Source organism: Sceloporus undulatus, chromosome 1, assembly GCF_019175285.1.
Source record: "Sceloporus undulatus isolate JIND9_A2432 ecotype Alabama chromosome 1, SceUnd_v1.1, whole genome shotgun sequence".
NCBI classification, from domain to species: Eukaryota; Metazoa; Chordata; class Lepidosauria; order Squamata; family Phrynosomatidae; genus Sceloporus; species Sceloporus undulatus.
The window spans coordinates 234,603,513-234,630,708 of record NC_056522.1 but is presented as its reverse complement, the minus strand read 5'-3'; the positions used below and the strand labels follow the sequence as shown (position 1 = coordinate 234,630,708).

Below are 27,196 nucleotides of genomic sequence, written 5' to 3'. Positions count from 1 at the left end.
TCAAAATAAAACATTGGAGGAAAACTTTTTTAAACTTGGTGGGGTAAACAATTTCTAATGAAAAGACACCATTAAAGATGAACCTATTGTTGTTGCTGTTGTTATTTTCACAGCCTTTCCATGTAAGCATCCTTAAATCTTTTCATGCAGTAAGATGAGAAAGCAAGTTAATTGGACCAGAAAATAAGGATGGGAGAGAATTTTATTTGGTTCACATTTTTAAGTGAGCCAACTTATTTTTAACTACCCAGATAAATAAAGAAAACACAATGCATTTATACTTTTCAGTGCAGACTTCTCCACAGTTTGTGAGGCACATGTACTGAGACCTAACAATAATTATAACCATGTGCACGTTGATAGAAACTGTATACAACCATGGGCAGAACCTGTTCATAACCTAGAGTTATGCCCTTGTTATTGTTTCATATAGCATTTATATAATTAAAATAAAAAGTATTTGTTTTCATTTTTATGCTACTGTAAGTCTTGGTTTTGAGGAAAACAATGACGGTGCTGGTGATGATAAAAACATAATAATAATGTATTTCTTCATGTTTACAATGAAATACTAGAGTACTTCAAATATAAGAAATTATCCTTCCCTGATTTTTAAATACATGACTTTTAACACTTCCTGTTGCAAACTTGAACACTAAAATAAAAAGAAGAAACTATTTTGATCTGTTTTGTTCACTGAAAATTTATTATCAGAAGGAAAATATCAAATAATTATATACTAAAAGCATGATGCAGCCAAACCCAGATATATTGATTTCAACATGAAAGTTGAACAAATGGAACTTTAATATGTTTAACTTTGCTACAACTGACAAAATGCTTTCATCATTTTGGGTTTTTTTAATCATTCTAAGTGTGAACAATTTTATTATGATGATTATATAAGAAAATATACAAAAAATATAACATGTAACAATATATAACAATACATCAAATGACACAAAAGATTACTTATCGATTTACATCCAAATTGTTACCTGGCTTCCAAAATTACAAGCATTTATCTTTAATTACTTATTACAGTTGACTCTTCCCTTATGCGGGGGATCCATTCTGGACCCCGCCGCGTAAGGGAAATACTGCATAAAGTCAAGTCCCATTAGAAACAATGGGGCCTTTTCGCATGGTGTGCACACGGCAGGCTTGTTACCGCTGGTGCGTGCCCCATTGTTTCTTCCGGGGCGCAGGAGAAGCCTTTCCAGCACAGCTTCCAGCGTATGCTGGAAGCTGCGTATGAAGTGGGCACACTGTATTTTAATTATCTCATTCTATTTCTATTTATTTATCCCAACAAAAGAAAGCATTTATTTGCCCAACCAAGTATAATTATAGAACTTAACTATACCATTTGTCTCTAAAAAATTTTTAAAATTCCCATTCTTTTTCCATTTCTTCCTTGTTTCTATCCTTCATTAGAGTAGTCAAATATCCATTTCCATAGCTTCTTCCAACTTATTCAACCATTCCTCTATGAACAGTGTTTGTTCCTGCTTCCAGTATTTAGTATATATTATTCTTGCAATTGTGATCATATATAATATTATGGGCTTAAATTTTCTTTCCAATTCTTTCTCTATAAAACATGTCATATTAAGCAAAAAAAGTAAACGATTCAAAGGAATTGTTAGTTGGACTAAAATCTTATTTCCTCTTTACAGCTCCACCATTCGTGAAAAAAAGTTCCTACCATTGCATGACATTTCCAGCACTTGCTTCTCCCAGTTTTGTACATTTTATTCAATTTGCTAGGTGACAAATACTGTACCATCGATATAGCATCTTTATATAATTTTCCTTATAATTTTGGCAAAGATTAAATTTGGCGGTGTCTCGCCAAGATTTCTCCCACTGATCTAATTGTATGACTCCACCAACATCCTGCACTCACTTAACCATGGAGTGTTTAATTGTCTCTGATTCTAGGTCCCTGCTTTTTAACACTGTATAATATTTAGATATGTGTGCTTTATTACTGTCAAAAAATCTCATCTAACTCTGATTTTTCATGCATAATTCCCATCCTCTTTTATCAATATACAGTGCGCCCATGTTTTACGCAGGTGCGTCATACGCGGCTTTCAGCATACAATGAAAGCCACACCGGAAGAGCCCATCACGTGCCCTGGAACAACTAATGGGGCGTGCGCCCGTGGCATGTGCACACCACCTTGCCTCTGTGCAGCACAGGTGCGCGCCCCATTACTTCCTATGGGGCTTCAGCATACATTGATTTTTCCCTTATGTGGAGGGATCTGGAACGGATCCCCATTTAAGGGGAGGGCACACTGTAAAATCTTTCTAACAATGTCTATAGAAAAACCAATTCTTTTTAATCTCACTTTCCAAGTGTTCCACAGGTTTCATGGCCATATCTTGATCCATTTTAAATAATAAATCTTTATATGTCAACCAAGGTTTATCCTCATATTTGATTCTTTTAAAAAAAAGCCTCTTGAGTTGAAACCCATAGAGGAATCGTATTGTAGAATTTCCAGCGTATTTTAGTCCAGACTTTAATCAATGTGTTTCTTATGAAATGGTGATAAAAGTCTTTATTATCCTTAATCTTGTCATACCAAAGAAATACATGGTAGCCAAATCACATTTAAGTGCTTTCCAGTTCTAACAATTTTGCATTTTTAAGCTTAACCCATTCTTTGATCCATTGAAGACAAGCTGGGTAATAGTATAGCTTTAGGTTCGGTTTTTCATTTTTGGTTTTTGCCTGGCTTGTTCCTTCTCATATTGTGGTATTGTAAAACTTTAGCCATTTTGAATTTAGCAGTCAGAAAGAAGTGTGATACTTGCACAAAAATATTTTAACTATACTTTTCAATATAATATTCAATATAAATATTCACACTGATGCTAATACCAAAATATTAACTACACAACACAAAAATGTACTCTTACTTTTTTAAAAAAATATGAAGTATTAGCAATACAATTTCCAGAGTTTAATCACTCAAATGCCTGGGGAAGTTAAAAAGTATTTGTTTGGTACCAAAAAGACAGAACAGTAAGCACAGAGTACTCTTCTACACTGGCCAGAATACTTTGAGCTGTTCCCTGAGTAATCCAGCCTTGGAACTGCCCTAGATTTCCCCTGTTATCTCCCCACTCTGTTACTATACAAGATGGCTGTCTATACACGTGGCCCTGCTGTATCATCTGGTGCTGGTGGAAGTCATACCCTCTGTCATCAAAAACAAGGCACCCAGCATCAATCACATGGCTGGGCATCTCAGTTTGACCTCAGAGGGAGTGACGTGTGTCAGCAGAGGCAGCACCAGGTGACACAAAGGGGGCATGCATGCAAAACTGGGCTCTACAGGCTAATGGTTACTCCAGCTCAGACATCAGAAGAGCTGCCAGACACAGAAAAAAACCCAGGAGTGAAGACAAACAACCACCCAAAGGGAAGATATTTTTACCATACATTAAAGAAGTCACAGACAGAATATGGAAACTGATGAGGAAACACAACCTTCAAATGATCTACAGACCAAACCAAAAAAATCCAGCAAATTCTGCGCTTAGCGAAGGACAGGAGAGACTTTCTCATGGCCGTAGGAGTTTTACTACATACTGTGCAGCTGTGGACAAGTCTACATATGGACCACCAAATGTGACTTAAGAAACATGAGAGACACTACAGACTGGATCAGCCAGAAAAATCAGCAGTAGCAGAACACATTATAAAGCACCCAGGGCATAAAATGCTATTTGGAAATACTGGACCATGCCAACAACTATCAGGTCAAAATGCACATGAAATCCACCAACACCTGGACAACTTCAACAGGAAAGAAGAAACCCTGAAAGTAAACACAGTTTGGCTACCAGTCCTGAAAAACACCAAAATCAAGACTCAGCACTTGCAACTGAACATCACACAGGGTCAAGGGGTTTCCCAGCACAGTGAATCACTAATTAAATAGACATGAATTCTGTATGTAAAGTTGAAGGCTTTCATGAATTCTCTTTGCATATCCTCCCATCCTGAGGCCTGGCCATTCACCAACAAACCAATACACAGATTAACATGTAAATCACTTACTCTCAACCAAGGTCACAAAGTATATATACCCCAAACACCTCCATACCAGCATTCTCTGAATATGCCAGCCACAGATTCAGGTAAAACATCAGGAACAAATTCTTCCACAACATGACCACATAGTCCGAAAAACCCATAAAAACTAACGAGTACCATTTTTGTTTGCTTGGAATCCTACTTATCTAAAGACCTTGCACTTAAATTTCAAACCAGCTGAAGTTTCTAGATATAACCATCAAAAGTGGCCCCATTGGAATACAATACGACAGTGTTATGACGGAGTTCAGATACATTGGGTCTTGGAAGCCAATGGGATCCAAGTCTAAAATGGATTCAGAATCTAATTGTCTATGGATGTCATCTTCTGATTAAACTGAAAGTGTTGCTTCTGTAGAACTTCAAATGCCTCCAAATTCTCACTGGAGGTTTATATCATAACTTTCTCCCCTCTTTAACTCTATGTCTGGCTCTTTGCTATGGAATTCTGGGAGTTGGATTTTGTGTGCTTGCTTTTGTGTGATGCTCCAAACAGAGTAGCTTTTGGGGGTTCCCTCCTGGAGAGAAGGAGGAGAGGGTCCTGGGCATCCCTGCCATCCCTGCGTCCTGCGTGCTGATGGCACAGGAACCCCACCGGACACACCGCCAGAGGCCCCCAGCAGAAGCAGCCAGACCGCCGGGCCACGAGCCTCCTCTCCCTCTTGCTCTCTGCCCTGATCCCCTCCTACCCTTCCTTCTCTCTTTTCTCTCTGTTTTGCCCTCCTCCTTCCCTCTCTTTCTCGCTGCTTATTCCTCCTTCCTTCTCTCTCCCTCTTTCCATGTTCTCCTCCCCTCTCTCTTTCCCTTCTTTCCTCTTCTCTCCCTTGTTCCACCTTCCCTCCCTTTCCCCCTCTCTCTCCTTCGCTTCATCTGCATGTGTGTGTGTGTGTGTGTGTGTGTGACTTAATCCATCCCATAAAGGTGCATCTTGGGGGCTGGAAAGGAGACAGGGTGCATTGCAAAGACTTCTGCCTGCTTATCTGTTTGTCTGTCTGCATATACCTCCCTCCCCTCCTTCCCTCCCTCCTTCTTTTCCCCCCTCACACACTCCCTCCTTCCCTCACTGCAGATGCAGAGAGAAAAGCAACCTATACTCAATCCCTCCTTCTCTCCTATTCACATCTTCTGCTTTCCCTCCCACAAATGTAGCACAAAGCATTTACATTGTATCCAAATATGTATCCACACTCAGATTGTATCCAAATATGTATCCATCATTCGCATAATCTGTCAAAAATTGAATGGAGAAAAAAAGGGGGGAAGCCACTTGCAAAGCGACCAGCGAGAGAAGAGGCATGATCCTCCCACTGTCTGCCCTCTTAACCTAAATCCCTCCCTGAACTTTACCTGATCATGACCAGGGACAAGTTCATATTGACAGAACCCGGTATTTTTCAAAAGATACAGCTTTCACTCTGCTTTCAAAAGACCCGCACCAAGGGGCATTTGCCCCTGAATGGGTGTGAAAACCTTTTTTTCACTTGTGAAAGGATCGGGGCCAATATGAACTTCCAGTGGTTAATCCGGGTTCTGATTCGTGGTAAAAGGTAGTCTGAATGGCCCCATAGTGAGAACTAGGGTCTTTTTGGAATCAAATTCTAAAAGGCAGCAAAAGCAAATCAGGCTTCAGTTCAACCTACAAGTGGGAATGACCCCATAGTCTGCCATTGGCATATTGATAATACCTCACTCAAATCCCCAGATGAGGTCTTCCCAGGATTTCATGGAAATGTGAAAACAAATAGGAAACAAAATGAATCTTTGCAGAAACCTTCTACAGTGGGTCCTTATTATCCACTGGGGTTTGGTTCCAGGAACCCCATGGATAACAAAATCCGTGGATGCTCAAGTCCCATTAAATACAATGGCACAGTAAAATGTTGCCCCTTATATCAAATAGAAAATCAAAGTTTGCTATTTGGAATCAAAGTTTACTATTGTGGATGCTTGAATCCGTGGATAAAATATCTGAGGAGAAGGACGGCTGACTGTATATAAAGTCCACAGGTTCATGAAAAATTTTCTATACCATTCTGAATCTCACTACATTCTATCTGATTCCCACAACTATGTAAATATGCTGTATAACTGAGCATTTATAATCACTCTGTAATGTATCTGAAAGAGAGGGTTCATATACATGAGAGCTCATGAGAAAATAATAGTCTTACAGAGCTTGCCACATTTTTTTCCTTTTCATTTCCTTCCTCCTTTTTATGCTTCCTTTGCCAGCTGCTTTAAAACAATCATCCACATGAAACCTCTACAAGACAAACTGTCAATCCAAATTTTTGAGACTGTAGCCAGAAGGTAACTCATTGATGGGATAGAAAACTGTTGAGATATTTAAATATTCCCTCCCACCCTTCTGATATTATAGGTTTTCTTTCAGAGTTACCAATGTAGTTTCTTTATCAAATCTAGGCCTGAGATAAATCCAGATAATCACTCTCATCAAAAGTTGAATAATGATCAACCTTACAAGTACCTGTTGGTTGGATATTAACGCATACACAGACACACTGATTAATTTAATGTCTCTTTGCCTGTGTGTCATTCTATACATATTCACATACATATTCACTGAGTCATAAACTTGGTACATTATACAATGGGACTGAAACAAGGGCTATGATAAATTACTGAAACTGAACTGTCAATCACTTTGGGCACTTTCTGATGACACGCTTTGGATTTCTGTATGTTTTTATTTTGCTGTAGTATACATATTTACAAACTAATTTTGACCAAACCTGACATTTAGACTTAGACTGGCTTCTTGAACACTTTTGTACAAGCTTGGGACAGACTGACAAACTTTGCCCTCTTCTGGATAATCACTGGTTTTGGTCCATTTTTCAGGAAATTTGGCAGGAAATGGTTTTAGAGATAATATGTGCTACAAATTGATAAGTGAAATAATCAAAGACAGCCAGGGTAATGCTTCCTATACTTTCTAGTGTATATATGCACACGTGCACACACGCACACACACACACACACACACACACACACACACTGAACTGAAAAAATTGCAACATTTCATTTATTATAGAATGTTACCTTTCCAAATATGCTCAGCCTGTTAGAGTCAACGAATGGTTGTTTCAGCAAGTATCTGAAATGGGGAAGGTAAAATATTATGAAGAGACATGCTTCCTGTGTAAATGATGCTCACATTACGACTACTATAATGCAAATGGAATATGAAATAAATATTATATCATTTTGCTTTAGACTTGCAATCACCTTCATGAACCCACCAATAACATCTGCTATAGGCTGATAGGTCTTCCTGTGACAATATTCAAAATTATGAATTATCTCACACAGAAAAATCAGCAACAATGTTTATAGCCAGATTTAAAATAAAGCTAAAACATTAAAGAAATGTTGTGTTATGAGTCCAAAGCACAACTACTGTTGCCTCAAAATGGGAAGCCAAGAAAGAAAAATGAAATTGGGAGAATCTTTTTCCACATATAATACCAAAATAGTAGTAAACCACAATGAAATTCTTGAATTTTGAGGAAAATTCACTTTGGACAATTTAAACACTCTTCATGTTATGTAGCATGTTGAATGTGGGTTATCTCATTTTTTTTCAGGGTCAAGATTATAGCCTTTGGAGTTTATCACGTGTGAAGGCTCCTGTCATGCTCCTGTCACCCAAACGTCATCAATCTGCAACAGGAGACTCCTGGTGAGACCGCACCTGGCACTATTAAAGGGCAACGCTTCCGTTTTCGTCATGGAAGCATTCTCATAATTGTAAGGAAACGGGCCCTTTTTAATAACAATTTGATCCGTTATTTAAAAAAGGGCCCTTTTTCTAACAATTACGCTGATGCTTCCATGACAAAAACGGAAGCATAGCACCATGAGTGATCCCACCAGGAGGCGCCCGTCACAGTGTGGTGACGTTTGGGCGACAGGAGCAAGATGGGAGCCCTCACGTGTGATAAACTCCATTATGCCATTTAATTAGACCTCACTCACATGAAGAATCTCAATGAGATTCTCTTATGAGTGGACAGAAGTTGCAGAATGACTATAATCTACAGAAGTGTTTGAAAAATATCGTAATTGATTTAGTGGTCCACATGCCTACATATCTCACTGATCCAGCTGTAAAGCATTTGATTGTAATAGCTTGTGTATTGTTCATGATAAAAAATTAAAATAAAATTATAAACAAGTTGCAGAATTTTAAAGATTAGATCTTCAATATAGAACAGTCAGCCACTGCACCTATTTATATCGCAAGTAGGCATATAATGGATTCCAAGAATGGCTTTATGAAAAGCATGAGAATACTGCATACAATACAGTCTGATGCATTTTTGCCTATTATTGTTGTCCAAACAACACAATGCATGGGTGTATATCTTAAGCACATTCAAGGCTACTATATTCATTAACATTCCATACTATATTCATTAGCATTCTGCCTTTAAGCAAGGCAAAAAAACTCTGTCAAAGAGCTCACAATTAAAACAATGATAAATGATTTTTTAAGGAAATCAGCTTCTTATGGGTCAGTTTTTGTTTCAGTGACTAAAGATGCTGAGGCAGCACTGTATGCTGTGACATGGGATTGAGTTATATTCTTCATATTTGGATATAATGTAGTTGCCTGTTATACTTTACACATTTAAGTATAGCATCTGCAATGCACCCTTTACCACACAGTATTTTGTTAGATACATTACAACAGTCAGACTAGGCCTAGAAGTCTGCTTTATCAGACTTAATGGATTTATTGACTTTTTCTTGCTATGAAACAGTGATGTGTTGTAGCAATCCAGTGCTGTGAAAATAAAAACTCAGTACATTTCTAATGTCTTATACTAAACTAAGAATGATTTTTACAGTAAAAAAGAAATAGAAGAAATGTTTGCACATACGTACTCTACCGCTGCTATCTGGTCCTTCACTTCCACTGATCCTAAGGAACGGTGGACTTCTTGCAGAATCTTTAGACCTTGAAATCCACTCCCTCTTCCATCAAACTGAGCTACGATGACATTATCAGAGTTGACAAGCACAGAATCCCAGTCAATGTGAAACTTATCTGTAACCAACTGGCTGCCTGGAGCTTCATCACTGTAAATACCAACATACCAGACAAAAACAAGGCTATTGACAATGTGATGCACTTTGCAGTTCTTCAATATTTTTATTTTACCTGGATGGCAAAGGTCACTAGGAATTATGCAATCCAGTTGGATTATTGTTAGTTTAATCTATAACAGTACATTAACCACTGATTTTATCCCTTATGGAAGCAGCAAACAGAAATAACTGAACAGAAAATAAACTAGTGAGATTAACATATTGTTCACTGGCTTCACTGCCAGAAAGTTAGGAACAGAGGAACCATTTTTCAAAGAAGTAGCCGTGTTAGTCTCTTCCAGTATAAAAAGGAGAAAAGGAGAAAGAGAAAAAAGAAATGTGGTGGTACTGCATCTGAAGAAGTGGGTTTCTATCCATGAAAGCAAACATGAAAATAAAAACCAGTTAGTCTTAAAGGAGCTGCCACATTTCTTTTTCTCTTTTAACCCTGTACTAGGTGAGTCTTTTGCCCATTTTGTCTAGTACTTGTTAAATGGCTGCTCAGGGTCTCGGTCAGAGTATTTGGATTTCTTCAACCTGTATTAACTCAGTGATGTGCAAAACAGGTAGGAGTAAAGCCAAGACATCCTACTATCTGCCATAGGCAGCACTTGCTTGCAAATAATGAAAGAAAGAAAAGAAGCAGAGGCAGAGGAAGATGGGAGGAGGGGGAGGAGGAAATGAAGATAGTGAGAGAGATGAAACAAAAGGAAATGAAATGAAACCCAATAAAAAAATGACTAGACATTTTCATTTCCATTTTTATTGAATGGGAGGGGGTTCAGGCTTGGCTAGGTAACCTAAGCATACACTCCCACATTTTTGGCAAGGGTGAACACAACAGGGTGAATGTGAGGAACAAAAATGAGATCTGCAGGCCTGCATAAACCATGCAAGCTGCATTTTGACCAATGTTGTTTAACCAGAGATGCCAAGATTTCTAAATCTGGGATCTCTAGCATGTGAAACATATGCTCTATCTGAATTATAAAGAAGTAAAATTTAATATGACACTGGAGAACAATATAGGGTAGTTGATGAAAGCCCCAATCCTTTTTTCCTGTTACATTTTCAGAGAACTGAACGACACAGGCAACCCTGCTATACTTTGGCAAGTCATATTTCCTACAGCTAGCCAGTGCCAGCAGGTGGCTGCCGCTGCAAGTGAATAAGTAAGTTAATTGGGTGCTTGTCAAAACAAGATGCATGAACACGTAACCAAATTCTCAGATCTGCTGGTCATGTGAAATAAAACATCAATACTGAAAGCGTGAGTGACTTACCCATCTTTCTGATTCTAAGATTTGTCCAAGGAACTGCCAATTTATATTATTTTATTTACAAGCCATTCTTCCTCATAAAAACAGGATAAAATCCCCTACCGCCTGCAGTGTGTGGTTACATGTCCTCAGTGCATTCTTCTCAACATAGAACATGCATGCTCCCAACAGAAAAGATATCAAAACTTTTGTAAACGTTCTAAGTGCACAAAAGGTGTGTGACCTATTCATATATACTCTACACTTTTTCATTTGTTGCAATTAGTTGTAATGGCAGTATTAATTTTGATGGTTGTGAAATCACAATAGTGATATAGAGATGGTGTGGTTCAATCTTGGTTTGTCTGGCTAATTTTGCAATTTTTGTGCCCCCAGTTGTCACCAGCACTGAACTAAGCAGCACTGCTGCTACTGCTTACGCATGTGTATGACTGAAATTCACTGCCACCATAAAAATGGCCTTTGCAGTCCTCCATTCTTTTCTGGAAGGGAAGGAAACACAGTATTGTCAGTTTGCTGTGTTCTGTGATGTGAGATGGCACTCTGGCACCCACCTGCAACTATGTTTGTGTGTGCATGCCTTCAAGGTGGAGGCATCTCTGCCTGGGGTGTCATGTGATGTGGGGACATCTGAGAGTGGGGCTTCCAGTGGTGAGGACAAAAGGGCACCCTCCCCCCACCTTGCTGTTGTGGCACCATTCTATTCATGAGAATGGCACAGGGCAGCAAGGTGGAGGTCATACTTGGCCCTTCTGAGTTCTGAATGGTGGTTGCTGCACAGGACTCAGAAGCCAGCCATCCTCCCCAGTATATCACCCCACCAGGTGACACCCCCCGGTGTATCTTCCAGTGCAGTTCACATCCCCCACACCCCTAGTGATGCTACTATTTAGAAGAGCTTAAAATTATATCATGGTTCCAATTCCTTCATTCTTCCCTTATATATCCACCTTCAGAAGTTAAGCCTGTTGCTAATGAATGGAAAAAAAGAACCCCTGGAAACTTTAGAAAACACAAACTTGTAGTGTTGTTCAAGACAATATCAATTTCAGAGTTTGTAACATACAGAAGTAACTAATTTGTTCTATGGCAAGAAGAAACTATCCAAGCTGAAGGTAAATACTTCATTTCTAGAATGCTATGTTCATTTTATATTGGGGCTAAAAGTATTTTTAAAAATAATAATGGAATGTCATTTTTGAAGAAGAAAATTTATTATCTTTTCCTTCAACTGTAAATATTAAGTAGGAGAGGAAACTGGCAGCACTACAGTGAAAGCTATGTGTGCCTTCTCATTTCACAGGATTTTCTTGGCAATATTTGTTCAGAGGAGGTTTGCCATTGCCTTCTCCTGAAGCTGAGAGAGCATGAGTTCCCTAGTGTCACCCAGTGGGTTTCATGGCAGAGATGGAAATTGAACCCTGGTCTCCAGAGTCATAGTCCAACACCCAAACCAGTATGCCATGCTGGCTCTGAAAACTATGTGCCAATAGAATAAAAATAAAAATAACATTGCTTTCATAGCATATTGAAACTAGACTGCATCAATGAGAACATGATTAGGACTCCTTGCAGACCGAATAGAAATAAAGGAAGCTCATACTTTAAGGGCATAAATGAATGCAATAAAACAGGAAATATTCTTTTCAACCATTGTTGAAGATTTTTAACTGTTGAACTTGGAACAGACCATCTGTCAGTATTGTTTTACCAAAGCACAGAAAGACAAGTGCTTGAGCATCCATGGTGTTATAGTACATGGCAGTTAGACCTGCTACACTATGGCCCTGTGCAGACCAGCCATTAAGGCTGGCCTGGGGGTGGAGTTGGGGCATGGCGTCCACATGATGCATGCCCCAACTCCACCCCCAGGGCACTGTGATGCCACATGCTGTTCCACATGGCACGTGACATCATGGTGCTCCTCTGGCGCTGCGTCCACATGACGCAGTGCCAAGGCAGCACTTCAAAGTTGTGGCACCATGGCTATCATGCCCTTTCTAGTGTCCTGGAAAGGCCAGATCGGGGTCATGGCATGCAGCATGCGGACACGATCCAGCACAGCTGAAGGCAGCTGCAGGCCACCCCTTAGGGGTGCTTTGCATAGCCCCTACTATAATTAAACCACCCCTCAAGAATTATCCATTTATAAATTATGGTTATAACTTCGATGCTTCACTTGCAGAAAGATGTGATTTAAAATAAACAATTTAAACAATTTAATTTATGTCCCACTTTTCTCCAAGTGGAAACTAAACACAATGAATGAAAAAAAACAAAAACAAATTAAGCACGCCTTTCCAGTGGTAAACAACTATCTCAGTAAAAATGTATTTGCTTACACAGCCTAAAAACCCCATGAAGGAATTTCATAGCCAGGAGACAGTCAGAAAAACATTTCTTTCTTGTGTCCCCACCTAACATAGTCTCACCTGAGGCAATTTTATGCAAGAGAACAGGTAACTTTATGCATGAGAACAGTGCAAACCCAAGCTGTGTAGGGCTTCGCAGATCATAATTAGCACTTTGAATCATGCCTCAAAACAGACTAGTAGCCACTGGTGTTGTTGTAATGAGAGACTCATATGCTCCTTGTCACCAGTCAATCCTATGCCTGTGACAGCAGAAGTCTCTGATGCCATCAATGTTTTTTTTTTTGACATTTTTTATAAACAGGATATTCCCTTAATTATAGAAGCTTTAGTTATGCTTCAATTTCATATCTTAAATACTAATTTCTGAAATGTTTAACTATGGGGGAATACAGACTGGCACTTTGTATCAGCCTGTGGGCAGAGTCATGGTGTAGCACCTGCACGCTTGATGCCATGATTCCATCCCCATTGTGCCATGATTCCGTGTGCCCATTTACACAGTGTGCAGCATCATGGCACAACTCTACCATAGTGGCCAAATGGTGCAGCTCAGAGGGGGCATCATTATGCTGCCCTGTAGCGGCTATGACACACCTTCTGGGGAGTGCAAAGGGAGCCTCTTTTGGGCCATGGCATGCAGTTGCTGTGGCCCCAATCTGGGGCAAAAAGGGGCAGCGTCTCACCGCCCATCTAGACAACCCCTGTAATATCTTATCTGATAGTAAGACACTTTGTATCTTAAGCTTAGAACTCCATAACTGGACTAAAAGAAATATAAATATTGAACACTTAAAACCTCCAGTCAGGGTATAATTCATGACACAATAGACATTTATCTTTCAGCCCAAAGATAGGGTAACATTTTGGTCCACAGCCTATTTATATGCATAGTAATCATTTGATAATACAGTGCATCCATATCATACGTGGGTGCGACATATGTGGCTTTCAGCATACACTGAAAGGCATGCCAGAAAAAGCCCAATCGTAAAGATTTCCCTTATGCAGGGGGTAGGTCTGGAATCATAGAATCATAGAATCGTAGAGTTGGAAGAGACCACTAGAGCCATCCAGTCCAACCCCCTGTCATGCAGGAATCCAAATCAAATCATCTCTGACAGATGGCCATCTAGCCTCTGTTTAAAGACCTCCAAGGAAGGAGACTCTATCACCCTCCGAGGGAGTGCATTCCACTGTCGAACAGCCCTTACTGTCAGGAAGTTCCTCCTAATGTTCAGGTGGAATCTCTTTTCCTGTAGCTTGCATCCATTGTTGCGGGTTCTGTTCTCTGGAGCAGAAGAAAACAAGCTTGTTCCCTCCTCAATATGACATCCCTTCAAATATTTAAACAGGGCTATCATATCACCTCTTAACCTTCTCTTCTCCAGGCTAAACATCCCCAGCTCCCTAAGTCGTTCCTCATAGGGCATGGTTTCCAGACCCTTCACCATTTTTGTCACCCTCCTTTGGACACGCTCCAGTTTCTCAATGTCCTTTCTGAATTGTGGTGCCCAGAACTGGACACAATATTCCAGGTGGGGCTTGACCAAAGCAGAATACAGTGGCACTATTACTTCTCTTGGTCTAGACACTATACTTCTATTGATGCAGCCTAAAATTGCATTGGCATTTTTAGCTGCCACATCACACTGTTGACTCATGTTCAACTTGTGGTCTACTTGGACTCCTAGATCCCTTTCACACGTAGTTTCATTTAGCCAGGTGTCCCCAATCCTATATTTGTGCATTTTATTTTTCCGCCCTAAGTGCAATACCTTACATTTCTCCGTGTTGAATTTCATTTTGTTAGCTTTGGCCCAGCTTTCTAGTCTACTCAGGTCATTTTGAATCGTGATCCTGTCCTCTGGGGTATTAGCTATTCCTCCTAATTTGGTGTCATCTGCAAATTTGATAAGTATGCTCCCAATTCTGTCATCCAGGTCATTGATAAAGATGTTGAATAACACTGGGCCCAGGACAGAGCCCTGTGGGACCCCACTGGTCACTTCTCTCCAGGATGAAAAGGAGCCATTGTTGAGCACCCTTTGGGTTCGGCTGGTCAACCAGTTACAAATCCATGTAACAGTTACCTTGTCTAGTCCACATTTTACAAGTTTGTTTGCAAGAATGTCATGGGAAACCCTGTCAAAGGCCTTACTGAAATCAAGATATACTATATCCAAATCAAGAATGGATCCCCCGTGTAAGGGAAGGGCCCACTGTGTCACTATTTAACACCACCGATAGAACTTTTATTTCAGCTGATGTCATCTCAAATGCACCAAGTGAAACTACAGCTGTCCCGCCCCTTAAGCGGGCTTGCCTTATGCGGACTTTTCACGTGGAAGGCAAGCCCCAATCAAAACAATGGGTGCCCCATTTTTTTGAATGGGATTTGAGGATACACTGGATTCCCCTTACGCAGGAGGGTCTGGAACGGATCCCCTGCATAAGGGGCAGGTTTACTGTATACTTTTTCCTTAATGAAATATACTTTTTCAGCAGTCATTTGTCAAATGCTGAGTAATGATGTCTTAAAACACATGTGCATGAATCAGTTCTTCACTAAACACACAGAAGCATGCAACAAAAATGAAAAGACAGCAAAAAACAATCCTTCCCAGTAGATGGCTTGCACTGCAGTTTTTTTTCATTCCAACATATAGAAAGGGAAATGTGAACAAAGCCACCTGTTTCCAGCTCTGACAAGCCATTTTTCCTCAAGCACAGTTTCAGTCATCTTGAGCAGAAACTCTTTCCCCCAATCCTTACCCTCTTTTGTTTCTCCTTCTGCTTCAGCAATACCTTGTTTCAGTTCAATTCTGTATCTGTTCCTGCCCTATAACGTTGACATCTACCTAGTCATTGTCTGCAGAAACTAATGATACATGTCTTCTGAACTTGCAGTGGTAGCTGGATTTATTATGATTCAGAAACTCAGCTGAGCTGGTGTGCCAGACGTTACCAATTATAGACAGACAGACGTTACCAATTATAGACCAAAATGATGGACCTTAGCAGGTAATTTGAATGCTTCCCACACTCTAGTCCCACATGCTTCACTACTAGTGGGGAAGGGGATGGCAGACCATCAATTGGCTTTTTAGAGGAATATTTTCATTTGCTGTCTGAAGTCATGAGATTCCATCATCATTTCTGCATAGAGTTCAGAGGGGAATATGTTACTATTTGGTGAAATGAACATTCAGCTCTGTCAGTTCTGAACTCAATTTCTTCACCTTTGTATCTGTCAAGATTACAAAGAAATTGCCCCACCTCTTTTGGCTACTGAAAACTACATTGCTGCATACAAAAAGATACACAACTCCACTGAAGGAAGCAATGAAACAAACACAATCTTACAAAACATCAAAGAACCAACTGCCAATTTCAATTCACAATTTCAAGAGCACATTTACGCCTTTTGCTTTCTCTTAATATAGTCCTTTGTGCAAGCCCTTCTGCAAGCAAAACTGACAATACTGAACTAGAAGAGAGACTGACTATATTGAACTAGAACTCATAAAGTGAGCTCTATCACATTGTTAATAAAAGAGAACATTTTAAAATCAGCTGGAGAATTTTCTCATAAGATTTCAGAAAGCTCTGTGTGTGTGTGTGTGTGTGTCCATCCTGTTCCTTACATTAACCACAGCCAATTCACTGAGAGCATTTCTAAAGAATGGGTTATAAAATAAAATAAAATAAAATAAAAAATCTGACAACTTGCAAACATTCCAAATCCTCCTGCATTTTCCTATAACATCAGAATAGTAACCATCATATTCTACTGCTAGTACCCTGCAGTTCTAGTCTTCTTCTTGTTGTTATTGTGGGCCTTAAAGTTATCTTTAAATTTTCACAACCCTTGTTGTTGTTTTGTGCCTTCAAATCATTTCCAACTTATGGAGACACAAAGTTGAACCTACCATGGGGTTTTCTTTGCAAGTTTCTTCCAGGGCTGGGGAGTAGTGGTGATTTTGTGGTTACTCCTTGTCCTACTCTAGAGTAAGATTTTTTCTTAATGTTACTCCTACTTCTACTCTTGCAAAAATCTCTTATTCCTTACTCCCAACTTCCCAACCCTAGGGAAAAGCTCTGGTTTTGTTGTTGTTGCTGTTGTTTTTGCAATACTGGTGTGTGTGTGTGTGTGTGTGTGTGTGTGTGTGTGTGTGTGTGTGAGTATCTCTCTTTGCCTCCCAGTTCCTTCCCCAGTGCAAGCTGTGCATGTTTAGGCTATTCATATGTATCTATATTGTATTGTTGTATATTGTACTTTATTAACATTGTGTGTGTGTGTGTGTGTGTGTGTGTGTGTGTAGTCCCTATAGACTTTCTATAAAATGTTATTGTATGTATTACTATGTTTTAAGGTACTTTGAGATGGCCCCAGGCAGGGATGTAGCCAAGATTTTGGGAAGGGGGGTCGAGACTAAGTGCCACCATTATAATGGGGCTTGGGTGCAGCGGTGCAGCAGCACACACCATTTATTCTATCTAATGGAAAGGGGGGTCCGGACCCCAAGAACCTCCCCCTTGGCTACGTCCCTGACCCAGGGCTATTCAATAAAGATTGACTGATTGATTGATTGATTGATTGATGGGTGTTTGTGTGTACAATATAATAACAGGAATAAGGAGTAACAAATATATTTTGTTATTCGTTATTCCTACTCCTGTAAAAACCTCTTACTCCTTTACTTCTTACTCCTATTCCCCAGCCCTGGTTTCTTCAGAGGGGGGTTGCCATTGCTATCCTCTGAGGTTGAGAGAGTGTGATTTGACAACATTACCTGGTGGGTTTCCATGGCCAAATCCTGCTCAACACAGTTGTAATGTAATGCTCAAACAACACCACATTGGTTCTTAATTTAAGTCTAGTCTTACACTACTAGATAAAACTGGGGAGCTGAAATGATTAGCTATTGAAACAGGGATATTAAGTTTGCCACATGTGTAAGAAGTATAAAAAATTACAAGTGGAGAAATGAACAAGCATCAGTATTCAAAAAGTATTCAGTGCTTTATTTTTTAAAAAATTACATACATAGACATTGGGAAATACCAATGTTTACATATTAAAAAGAATATATGAAATAATAATATTCTAGTTCGCAATTCAAAACATACGAATTTCTCTACTGTACTCTCTGGGAAAAATCCAAAAGAAAGACGATGTTAACTGCACACTATTGGTTTTCTGTACGTACTAGACTGCAGAATGGATGGTGCAACGGAAAAGGCAATGTCTGCAATAACACTCTTTTCTGTAACATATGGCTGTCTTTTGTTTTGCCACTATGACATACATCACATATTGATCAAATCTAAGAATACCCTTGCAGGAAATAATACCAGCAGAAATCAATAAATACAAAAATGTTATAGCTAAAGTCAAATTGCTGTTGGATAGCCATGCTTTCCTACAAACTGGCTGATATTCATATAGTATATGTCAATATTCTATCATATTGCTCCAGGCAATTAAATTTCACCAGTGTTGTTGTTATATTTTGATAAGAGACAAGGCAATGATGAAAATTGTGCCAGAGGTGAAGAAAAGTGTACAGGGGAGGGTGACTATGTGATTTAAAAAAAAGAACCTCTCCAGATGATTTTATTTTAAAGATTACTAAAAACTTGTACTTATTCAGTTTTACGGTATCCATCAATAATCTGTACATTTTCAAATAGTATTAAATAATGAATGACAACATACAAGACGCATTATCTACCAATTTCAAAGCAAAGAGGTTAATTGTGCTGGAGTGGAAAAATAAAGAATGATTATCACAGCTCACTTTTATTACACAGATTAAATGCTATAGTCTTCACTCTACTTAATCATTTCTTGCATGTTACCAGGGAGCATAACTTCCAACTCTCCGAATGAATAAGGTGAACATTAATGAGGAAAATCAAAGATCTGAAAGTTAAACTTTGATCCTAATTATATAGAAAAGAGATAATAATCACTCTTTGAGGCAATTATGGTACATCTTTCTAATCTATATACTACAGTGTATATAATGTAGTTAAAGGAAGCTGAGTGTGAAGCATATTAATACGGGGGAAGAAATGGAAGACTCAGAAATGTTACAAGCCACTTAGCATTTTTAGAGTTTGTGTTAGATTTTAACTGGGCAGAGTAACAATGGATCATGAAAACAAGTGTTAGCTTACAAGATAATACAAAGTGCTATAAGGGAAATGCTATTTGCACCAACTTTCCCACCTTCCCTTTAATTTTAAAATTGCTTTTGAAAAAATAATCTGCTAAATCAGTTAATCTAGAATACACCAGTGAAACTGAAATTTATCAGCAGATGTGGCTAATTGGGCATGCACAATTATATGCATAGAAGGAAGCACATCAATTAAGATACAGCAAAAAGTAATGCTCTGGAAAATTAAGGGTACCTCAGGGTTCACAGAATACTCTGGGCTGATCCTGGAATATTCTGGTCCTGGAGTTGTCTCAGATTTCATCCATTACCACTGGCACTCTTTAGAGATGCTGGGTAGTTGTCTAGAAAAAGTCCCACTGTGCTGCCCAGCCTCACTGCTGCTGACAGGAGTTGACCCCTCTGAGGTCAGAAATGAGGCACTCATCATAAATCACATGGATGGGTCCCTTAGTGTGACTTCAGAGGGAGGGACTCACACCCACAGTGCTGGCACTGGGAGGGACAGTGGGACACATGTAGACAGACACCAAGTATTGCCACAGAGTGCTCTGAATTATCCTGAAATATTTGGAGCAAAAGGTGAATTTTTAAAAACAGATTTAGGCAGAGATAGGGAGGCTCAGCAGTTAAGATTCTGACTCAGACGACTGCAAGACTGACAAGTTACCAGTTTGAGACACAAGTGTTGTGTGATAGGGTGAGCCCCTCTCACTAATTCCAGCTTCTGCCAACCTAGCAGTTTGAAACCATGTAAAAATGCAAATAGATAAATAGGTATCACTTTGGTGGGAAGGAGCCCAGGTGGTGCAATAGTTAAATGCCTATACTGCAGCCACTCCCTCATGAACCACAAGGTTGTGAGTTCAAGACCAGCCAGGGGCTCTGGATCGACTCAGCCTGACATCCTTCTGTAGGTCGCTAAAATGAGTACCCAGCTTGTTGGGGGCAATTAGCTTACCCTTTGTAAACCACTTAGTATGTCAGTAAGCAATATAGAAATGTACTTGCTATTGCTAAGGTAATAGCATTCCATGCAGTTATGCTGGCCACATGACCATGTGATTGTCTTGGACAATGTTGGCTCCCACAGCTTAGTAACGTAGATGAGCACCTCACCTACAGTCAAACAAAACTAGACAATCTTGTCAAGGGAAACCTTTACCTTTGTATTTGCTGCAGAACTGGCCTTCCCTTGTGAAGACAGTCCACACTCAAATGGGGGATTTGTGCCTACAGTGAGGATTTAGCGGGGAGGCAGTTTAATTGCCCTGTTTAGACATGCCCTCAGTCTGGGCCCAGCCAAGAGCAAACTGGGATTCTGGTTTAAAAACAAGAACATAAAGGCTTTTGGGGAAAGTGAACATATTAATCAGAACAGAGGCTGTGTCATTCCTTAGGACTAAATCTGAATTATCTTGGTGGGAAACTAAAGGACATTCACTGAATCAGCTGCTGAATTGTGAGTCAATACTCAATGGATCTTTTCTAGTTAGTCTAATATCAATACAGATTATTATTGAAGGGATTGTAAATATTCATAAATAATAATTTTCTGACTTCATTATGAAGCCAAAGTTATACATTTAGAATAATTACTTTATTATTATTAGCGGTACAAAGAACTCTGTATTGTCAGGTTTCTAGTCAAAACTGACCCTGTTTATATTTTATTTTGTTTTGCTGAATTTTGTTAAGTTATATTTCTTTCAATAATAAATGTTTTTGTAAAAAAGAAGTCTGAACCTCTCAGCACAACCAAACAGCTACTTGGGGATTCTCAAACTCCACTAAGAAGTTTTGCCCCAGCATATGAACAATATACAAAATGGTTTCTTCATTCCAGTTTTTGTAGTTTTCATGAACTATTCATATTCCTAATAAAATTCCTATCTCTGAGCAAAACTGTTTTATTTTGTGAAGCCAAACATACATGCACTTGCACGCACGCACGCACGCACACACACTACACCAGAAGACTGATAATAAAAACAGAAACAATCCAACCAATATTATTATTTTATTACAAGACAATTGTTATTGCATTTTACAATACATCATTTTTTTTAAAAAATGTGCTAAAGCTACTTGCAGAAATGCCAAATCTTCTTTAAGATGCCGCCTCCCCAAAGAAAGAAAGAAAGAAAGAAGGCTAACTAGTGATAGGCATAAGGAACATTTTAAAAATATCTACTCAGGTCTCAGAGCAGCGTTCCCCCATTAGCTGAGGTCCTCCAGTGTGACACCAGGTGACTATTTGTATATGTGTCCCACTGTGCTGCCAGGTACCACTATGGACACTGCTATTCACTGGCTCTGAGGACAGAAGGAGATGCTCAGCCTCAGTCATATGGTTGTGCACCTTGTTCTGACCTCAGAGTGAGCATCTGTTGCAGAACCCTGTGTCAACTGCAGAATTAGTTTGTTCAGTTTTTGGGAACTGACACTATAAAAAGCAACTACAGTGGGCCCTTGGTATCCACTGGAGGTTGGTTCCAGGACGTCCAGGGGATACCAAAAATCTATGGATGCTCAAGTCCCATTTAAAGCAATGGCATAGTGAAATGTGTCCCATATATAAAATAGTAAAATCAAGGTTTGCTTTTTGAAATTTATATATATTTTTGAATATTTTCTAGCCATGGATAGTTGAATCCAAGGCTAAATTTTCCGTGGATATGAAGGGCCGACAAGCATTATCTGTGTTCGAGCGATGTCCTTCCTGAAACTATTGCATTGCCTTTTAGAGGAGGTATTTCTGCTGATAAAAAGAAGGACGTTAATGCTTTGACACAGGTTTGAGTGGCATCTAACCTCCTTTCCCTTCCTTCCTTCCTTTCTGTAAGTGCAGATTTATAGCATTTTTTTTCTAGAGAATTTTCTCAGTGAGTTCAATGGACTTAACACTCAGTTCATTTCAGATACAAAAACTATGTTGACCTTAGAAGTAGTTCTGTATTCTTATGTGCCACTTTGGCTTATCTTTAATTATAAGAAGAGACTAATTTAGCAGTTTCAGGGTAGAGCTTCTAGCAAATTGGATTGAGGATTACCACCTCCTGCTCTCCTGAAGATCCAAGACAAATTAAATCAGTCCCAGAAGGTCTCTCTTGACAGATTCTCAGTATTGACTTTTCATTATATTGTGAAGAGATTTCTAAAAATAACTTCTGTTAATACTAACACTGGAAATGCATCACACTGAAAAGGTAAGGGGTTGAACAGAAGGAAGGTTCACTGTTAGATAAACATAGAAAGGCCAATGCCCGGCATTCCCACACCTCTACCTTTGGAAGTACCAAGTAATCACCTTAGAAAAGTAACCCTTTCCTTTCTTTAAGATTGTATTAATCATCTGTATTCTGAGGTTTGCACCCTCCAAATTAACTAGCAATTCATCACTCCAGTTCTCTCCAACATGCTATCTCCCAAAGCCCTTGATCACTTTTAGATTTTGATGTATCTCTGCATACAGTTACACATTTAAATGCTATTTTTAGTACCTCATCCACAGAATACAGACTAATAAACTCTTCAGATTGGGAGACTGTCACACAGTAATCCTCTAGCACTGGATATTTTGTGCTGACATGCAGGAAGCATGTATTAAAAGAAAACAAATGGAAATTAAGTTTATAATTGTAGCAGATAGGAAAACACCACCCACACTTCATAACAAGCAATCCAACTATTCAAGGATAATTTTAAAAATATAAGAATAAGAAGGTTAAGCAAAATGGACAGAAAAGGCAGATGACCTAGAGAAGCAAACAATATGAGGATTTTTTCCCCCTGAAAAAAGGGCAAACCACAAATATACTAAATACTGGGCTCAGGACAGAACAGTGTTTTATTAGATGAAGCTGCTGAAAAGAGGGGGAAAGGAAGAATGTATCAAGCCTTATTAATAATCACAGCTTAGCACACTGCTTAGAGTTTTGATGTGAAGCTCCTATTCATATTAATGAATCCCTGCTAATTGCTAATTCTTTATATCTCTTCACACCTGGGGAAAAAATCTTAATATATTCAGTGACATCACATATCCCTTAGATGCCCATTACAATTTTCATTAATGAGAATTTAATATGTACTGTGAGAGCTTTGAGAGAGAGAGAAAGATATACTTCAAGAGAATAAGATATACATAAATGTATATGTCATGACAAGATGTTCCCAATTTCAAACATGCTAATCTTAATGTATGCATAGCTTACAAAATATTAATTTGAGAGGTGGGATTGGAGACCACACAACAAACTTCTACTCATTGCTTCAGACTACTGGAATGTGTGTGTGTGTGTGTGTGTGTGTGTGTGTGTGTGTGTGTGTAAGAAGGCATTAAAAGACTTTAATAATTATTCCTGTGTTAGTAGGATTGTTGTTGTGGTGGTGGTGGTGGTTTGCCTTCAAGCCTTTTCTGAGGTGAACCTACTATGGATTTTCTTGACAAGTTTCTTCAGAGGGGGGTTGCCACTCCTATCCTCTGAATCTGGGAGAGTGTGACACACCCAGGATTCCCATGGTTGAGGCTAACATAAAAAGTTTCATGGGGAGCATCTACTTCAGCACAATAATATGATAATAAAGGACACTGGATTGGTTCAAATAATATAACACTAAATTAGGCGTGGGGATCCTACTACTCTCAGACATCCCAGAACTTCTCTACCAGCCTAAACCTTTATTTTATTGCTCTTTGTTTCTAGTCCTCATGTGGCCAGTAATGGGAGTGGCCTCCACTTGCATTGAAATCCCGGAATATAGGCAAGGGACTCATCATCAAATTGTCATCATTTTTCTCCTGCATGATTTTAAACATCTTTGCTTGCTGTAGAGACCGGTGAAGATTTGCAAGCTTGCATAGCGTGCTTTATGCTTTGGAGGTGGTAAAAAAAAAAAAGTGTAACTATTTATGGATTTTAGTGTATTTTGTTGCATGGCCAACCCAGCTACCCCTGAATAGTTTTTTTCCCCAAACCTCAGAGTCCTCCCCTCAAACCCCCTCCATCTACTACAATTACAAACTAATCAAGGTATTTCCTCTTAAGGAGACGCAATATAGCTCTAACAAGGTGTTGCCCTTCAAACTCTTTGTTCTTCTGACAACAACACTCAATTAAAAAAATAACAACAGTGACTTATGTCCCTTCCTCATCTTTTCTGCTAGTGTAGTCTACAATGGGTCCAGATGCAGAAACTTACTGAACCTGAGTGATGTCCTCTCCCTTCTTCTCCTTTACTGTACCAGAAAAAGAAATTGAAGGCATTTACTTCTAGTCTTTGACCATGATTTGTTGTTATGTCCAGAAAGGATAGTTTATTGAAGTAAGTCAAGCTGTTACTCTCCCCAAAGTACATCCCTGATGTACAACACAATTACCACAACACAATTATAAGGAACCACAACATTTAAAATGCAGGTAGCTAACATAGGAGGAGAGGGTTACATCCCACTATAATGATACTATTCATGCTATGCAACCCCAGGCTGTACTACTGTAATATGTGTTCCCTTGGGTTGCCTTTGAAGACAGATAGCCTCTGGAGTTTGTTCATAAGATAGTAATAGCAATAGCAATAGTAAGTACATTTCTATACCACTCATCAGTGCACTTAAGCACTCCCTAAGCAGTTTACAAAATGTAAGCTAATTGACCGAACAATCTGGGTACTCATTTTAGCGACCTCAGAAGGATGCAAGCCTTAGTTGAGCTTCAGCCCTTTTGTTAGTACTGAATGTGGTGCATAGAACACCCGTCTGACCAATCAGAAGGCAGCTGAGGTCCAGCCAATAGAATGTGGCCTGGGACTTTTGAACATTCCATGTGTCCGTTGGTTTTGACAGTTGGAATGTTGACAGCTGGGTTTTGACAGCTGAGGGAACGGTTGAGTCCAAGAGAGGACTGGGTTCTTAGTTATAAGGAACAGGTGATTTAGGTAAAGGGTTATAAAACCCACAGTAACTATAACAAAGTAGAAAGTAACAATTCCATATGATATCATATTAAAACCAACACTGTTAAACCTCTTTGTAAATAAAATTTTATTTGTTTGATTCAAGAAGGACACGCCTGGACTTGAGTTAATACCACGCTACTCACAATACAAAACACGGGTGGCAGTGGTGGGATAAAACTCCCAAGTGCCTGCCATCATAGAAAAGGATTGTGGTTTGGGTGTGCATCACATAAATTGGTGGCAGAGTTAGGGTGAAGGGTGACTAGATGGGGCCTTCACATGATTGTCTGCCACAACAGAAAGGTTGTTCATTACATAAAGTAGTGTGCAGTGTTGGGATACGTAAAATCCAGTGGCTGAAAATATGATGAAAAGTGTGCTGGAGATAATTGGTGTTACCAGGTTCTGAGTTCCAGTTACCAGAAACCCAAGATTTGATTTGAACTTGGAAAGTAAAAAGTTCAACAGTTCAAATGGCATAAGTCAGTGAGAATAATATTTGAAGTAACAGCAAAAGGGTATTTGTAGGAGATTATTCGGAAACTGACCACGCTAGAAAGTGAATAGTCTCTGAGGTAAAAGTCCTGAGGTAATTGTAAGAGACTAGTTGACAGAGGGAAAAAGCACACATAGTGATTCCTGAGGTAAAAGTTGGTGGTAACATAAGGAATCACTACGCTAACTTCAAGATAGAAGTGTTGTCTTTAAATTCAGTTGAGACAGAGACAGATAGAAGTATTTCCTGAGGTAAAAGTTTTAAATATTTGTAGGAAAATACTTAAAACATGCATTCTAACAACGCCAAACCTCCAACAATAACAGAAATTGTGGAGGAAGAGAAGGTCAGAGAAGAGATGGTGGTTAGTAGTGACACGGCCGTTTCTAAACCTTAAAAAAGTTTAGAAATGTGGAAAATCAAATTTGAAATGGCCAGACACAAGAAAAAGAGCAAGAGAATGAGAGGGCTCATAACAGAGAAATATATGGCATGAAAATGAAGGAACTGGACAATGAGATGCCTCATGAGAGAGAAATGCATAACATAATTATGAAGACATGGGACTTAATGATCAGTTTAGAATCTAGGGTTACTAATATTTTCAAGAATAACATTAATGGGTTTCCTCTATATGATACAAAAAAAAATTTCCTAAATATGTTACTGGAAGTAACCTTGACTTATATATTGCCAGTTTTGAAAAAGCTTGTGATGATATGGGGATATCAGACAAGGAGTGTGATTTGATTAGGCTTAAATTAAAAGAACTGAAACGTAAAAAAGAATTAAAATAAAAAGAATATGAGAGAGACTTAATAGAACTGAAATATTTGAGAGAAATAAAAGAAAAAAGAATGGCAACATGAGAGGGAAATAAAAAGAAAAGAATATGAGGCACAGCAGAGAGAGATGGAGCTTCAAAAACAGTTGAGAGAACTGAAGCATGACAAGATTTATTAGAAGAAAAATATGAGAAAAAGTTAACAGAACTGGATGGTTTTAAAGAGAAGTTTAAAACCATAATAAAGTTATTAATACACTTGAAGAACAAGTAGCTAATCTGGAATCCGAAAACCAGACTGTGCAAGGTCTGTTGGAAGGAAAAACAGAGGAAATTGTAATTCTAAAAGCAAGTTTAGATACTAAAGAAAAGACTGTTTCAGAGTTAGAATATATTGTTTCTGATATGAAACATTCCTCAAAAAGTGGTAATGAAACCCTACATAAATATGGAAAAGATATTACCAGACGACAGGGTTTGCTAGATGAAACAAACGAGAGGTTTATTCAACAGAAGAGAGAGAAAGAGGCTCTAATACAAGAAAATAAAAAGTTACAAGAACAACTACATGATTTTAAACAAGAAAATCAGATTCTGCATCAAAAAGTCAGTAAAGGTCAGAATGAACTTGATAACACAAAGTTAAAAACTGAATAACTATACACAGAGATTGCCAAACTGGAAAATAGGCTAAACTCTAAAGACAGAGAAGTTCAAACTCTTTTGGAAAATTGCCATAAAGCCAATACACAAACAAAAGGATGAAAAAACATGTTTTACCACATAAAAGCAAAATACAATACTCTCCAACTTGAGTTTTTCGATATAAAATCTAAGAGTCATAGACAAAAAGAAAAAGTAGAGATTACACAAGAAGAAAAAG

The 27,196-nt window shown here is 38.8% G+C and overlaps 1 protein-coding gene across 1 annotated transcript in view; it reads right to left on the bottom strand.

Annotated features, from left to right (window-relative positions):
* The window catches only part of DPP10 (dipeptidyl peptidase like 10), a 285,461-nt gene that overhangs the window by 12,639 nt on the left and 245,626 nt on the right, over positions 1-27,196 (bottom strand). Inside the window, exons 19-20 of the mRNA XM_042458561.1 lie at positions 9,029-9,223; positions 7,181-7,235 (exon numbers count right to left, since the gene is read on the bottom strand). Coding sequence (XP_042314495.1) covers positions 7,181-7,235; positions 9,029-9,223 — 250 coding nt within the window. The remainder of the gene's footprint in view (positions 1-7,180; positions 7,236-9,028; positions 9,224-27,196) is intronic.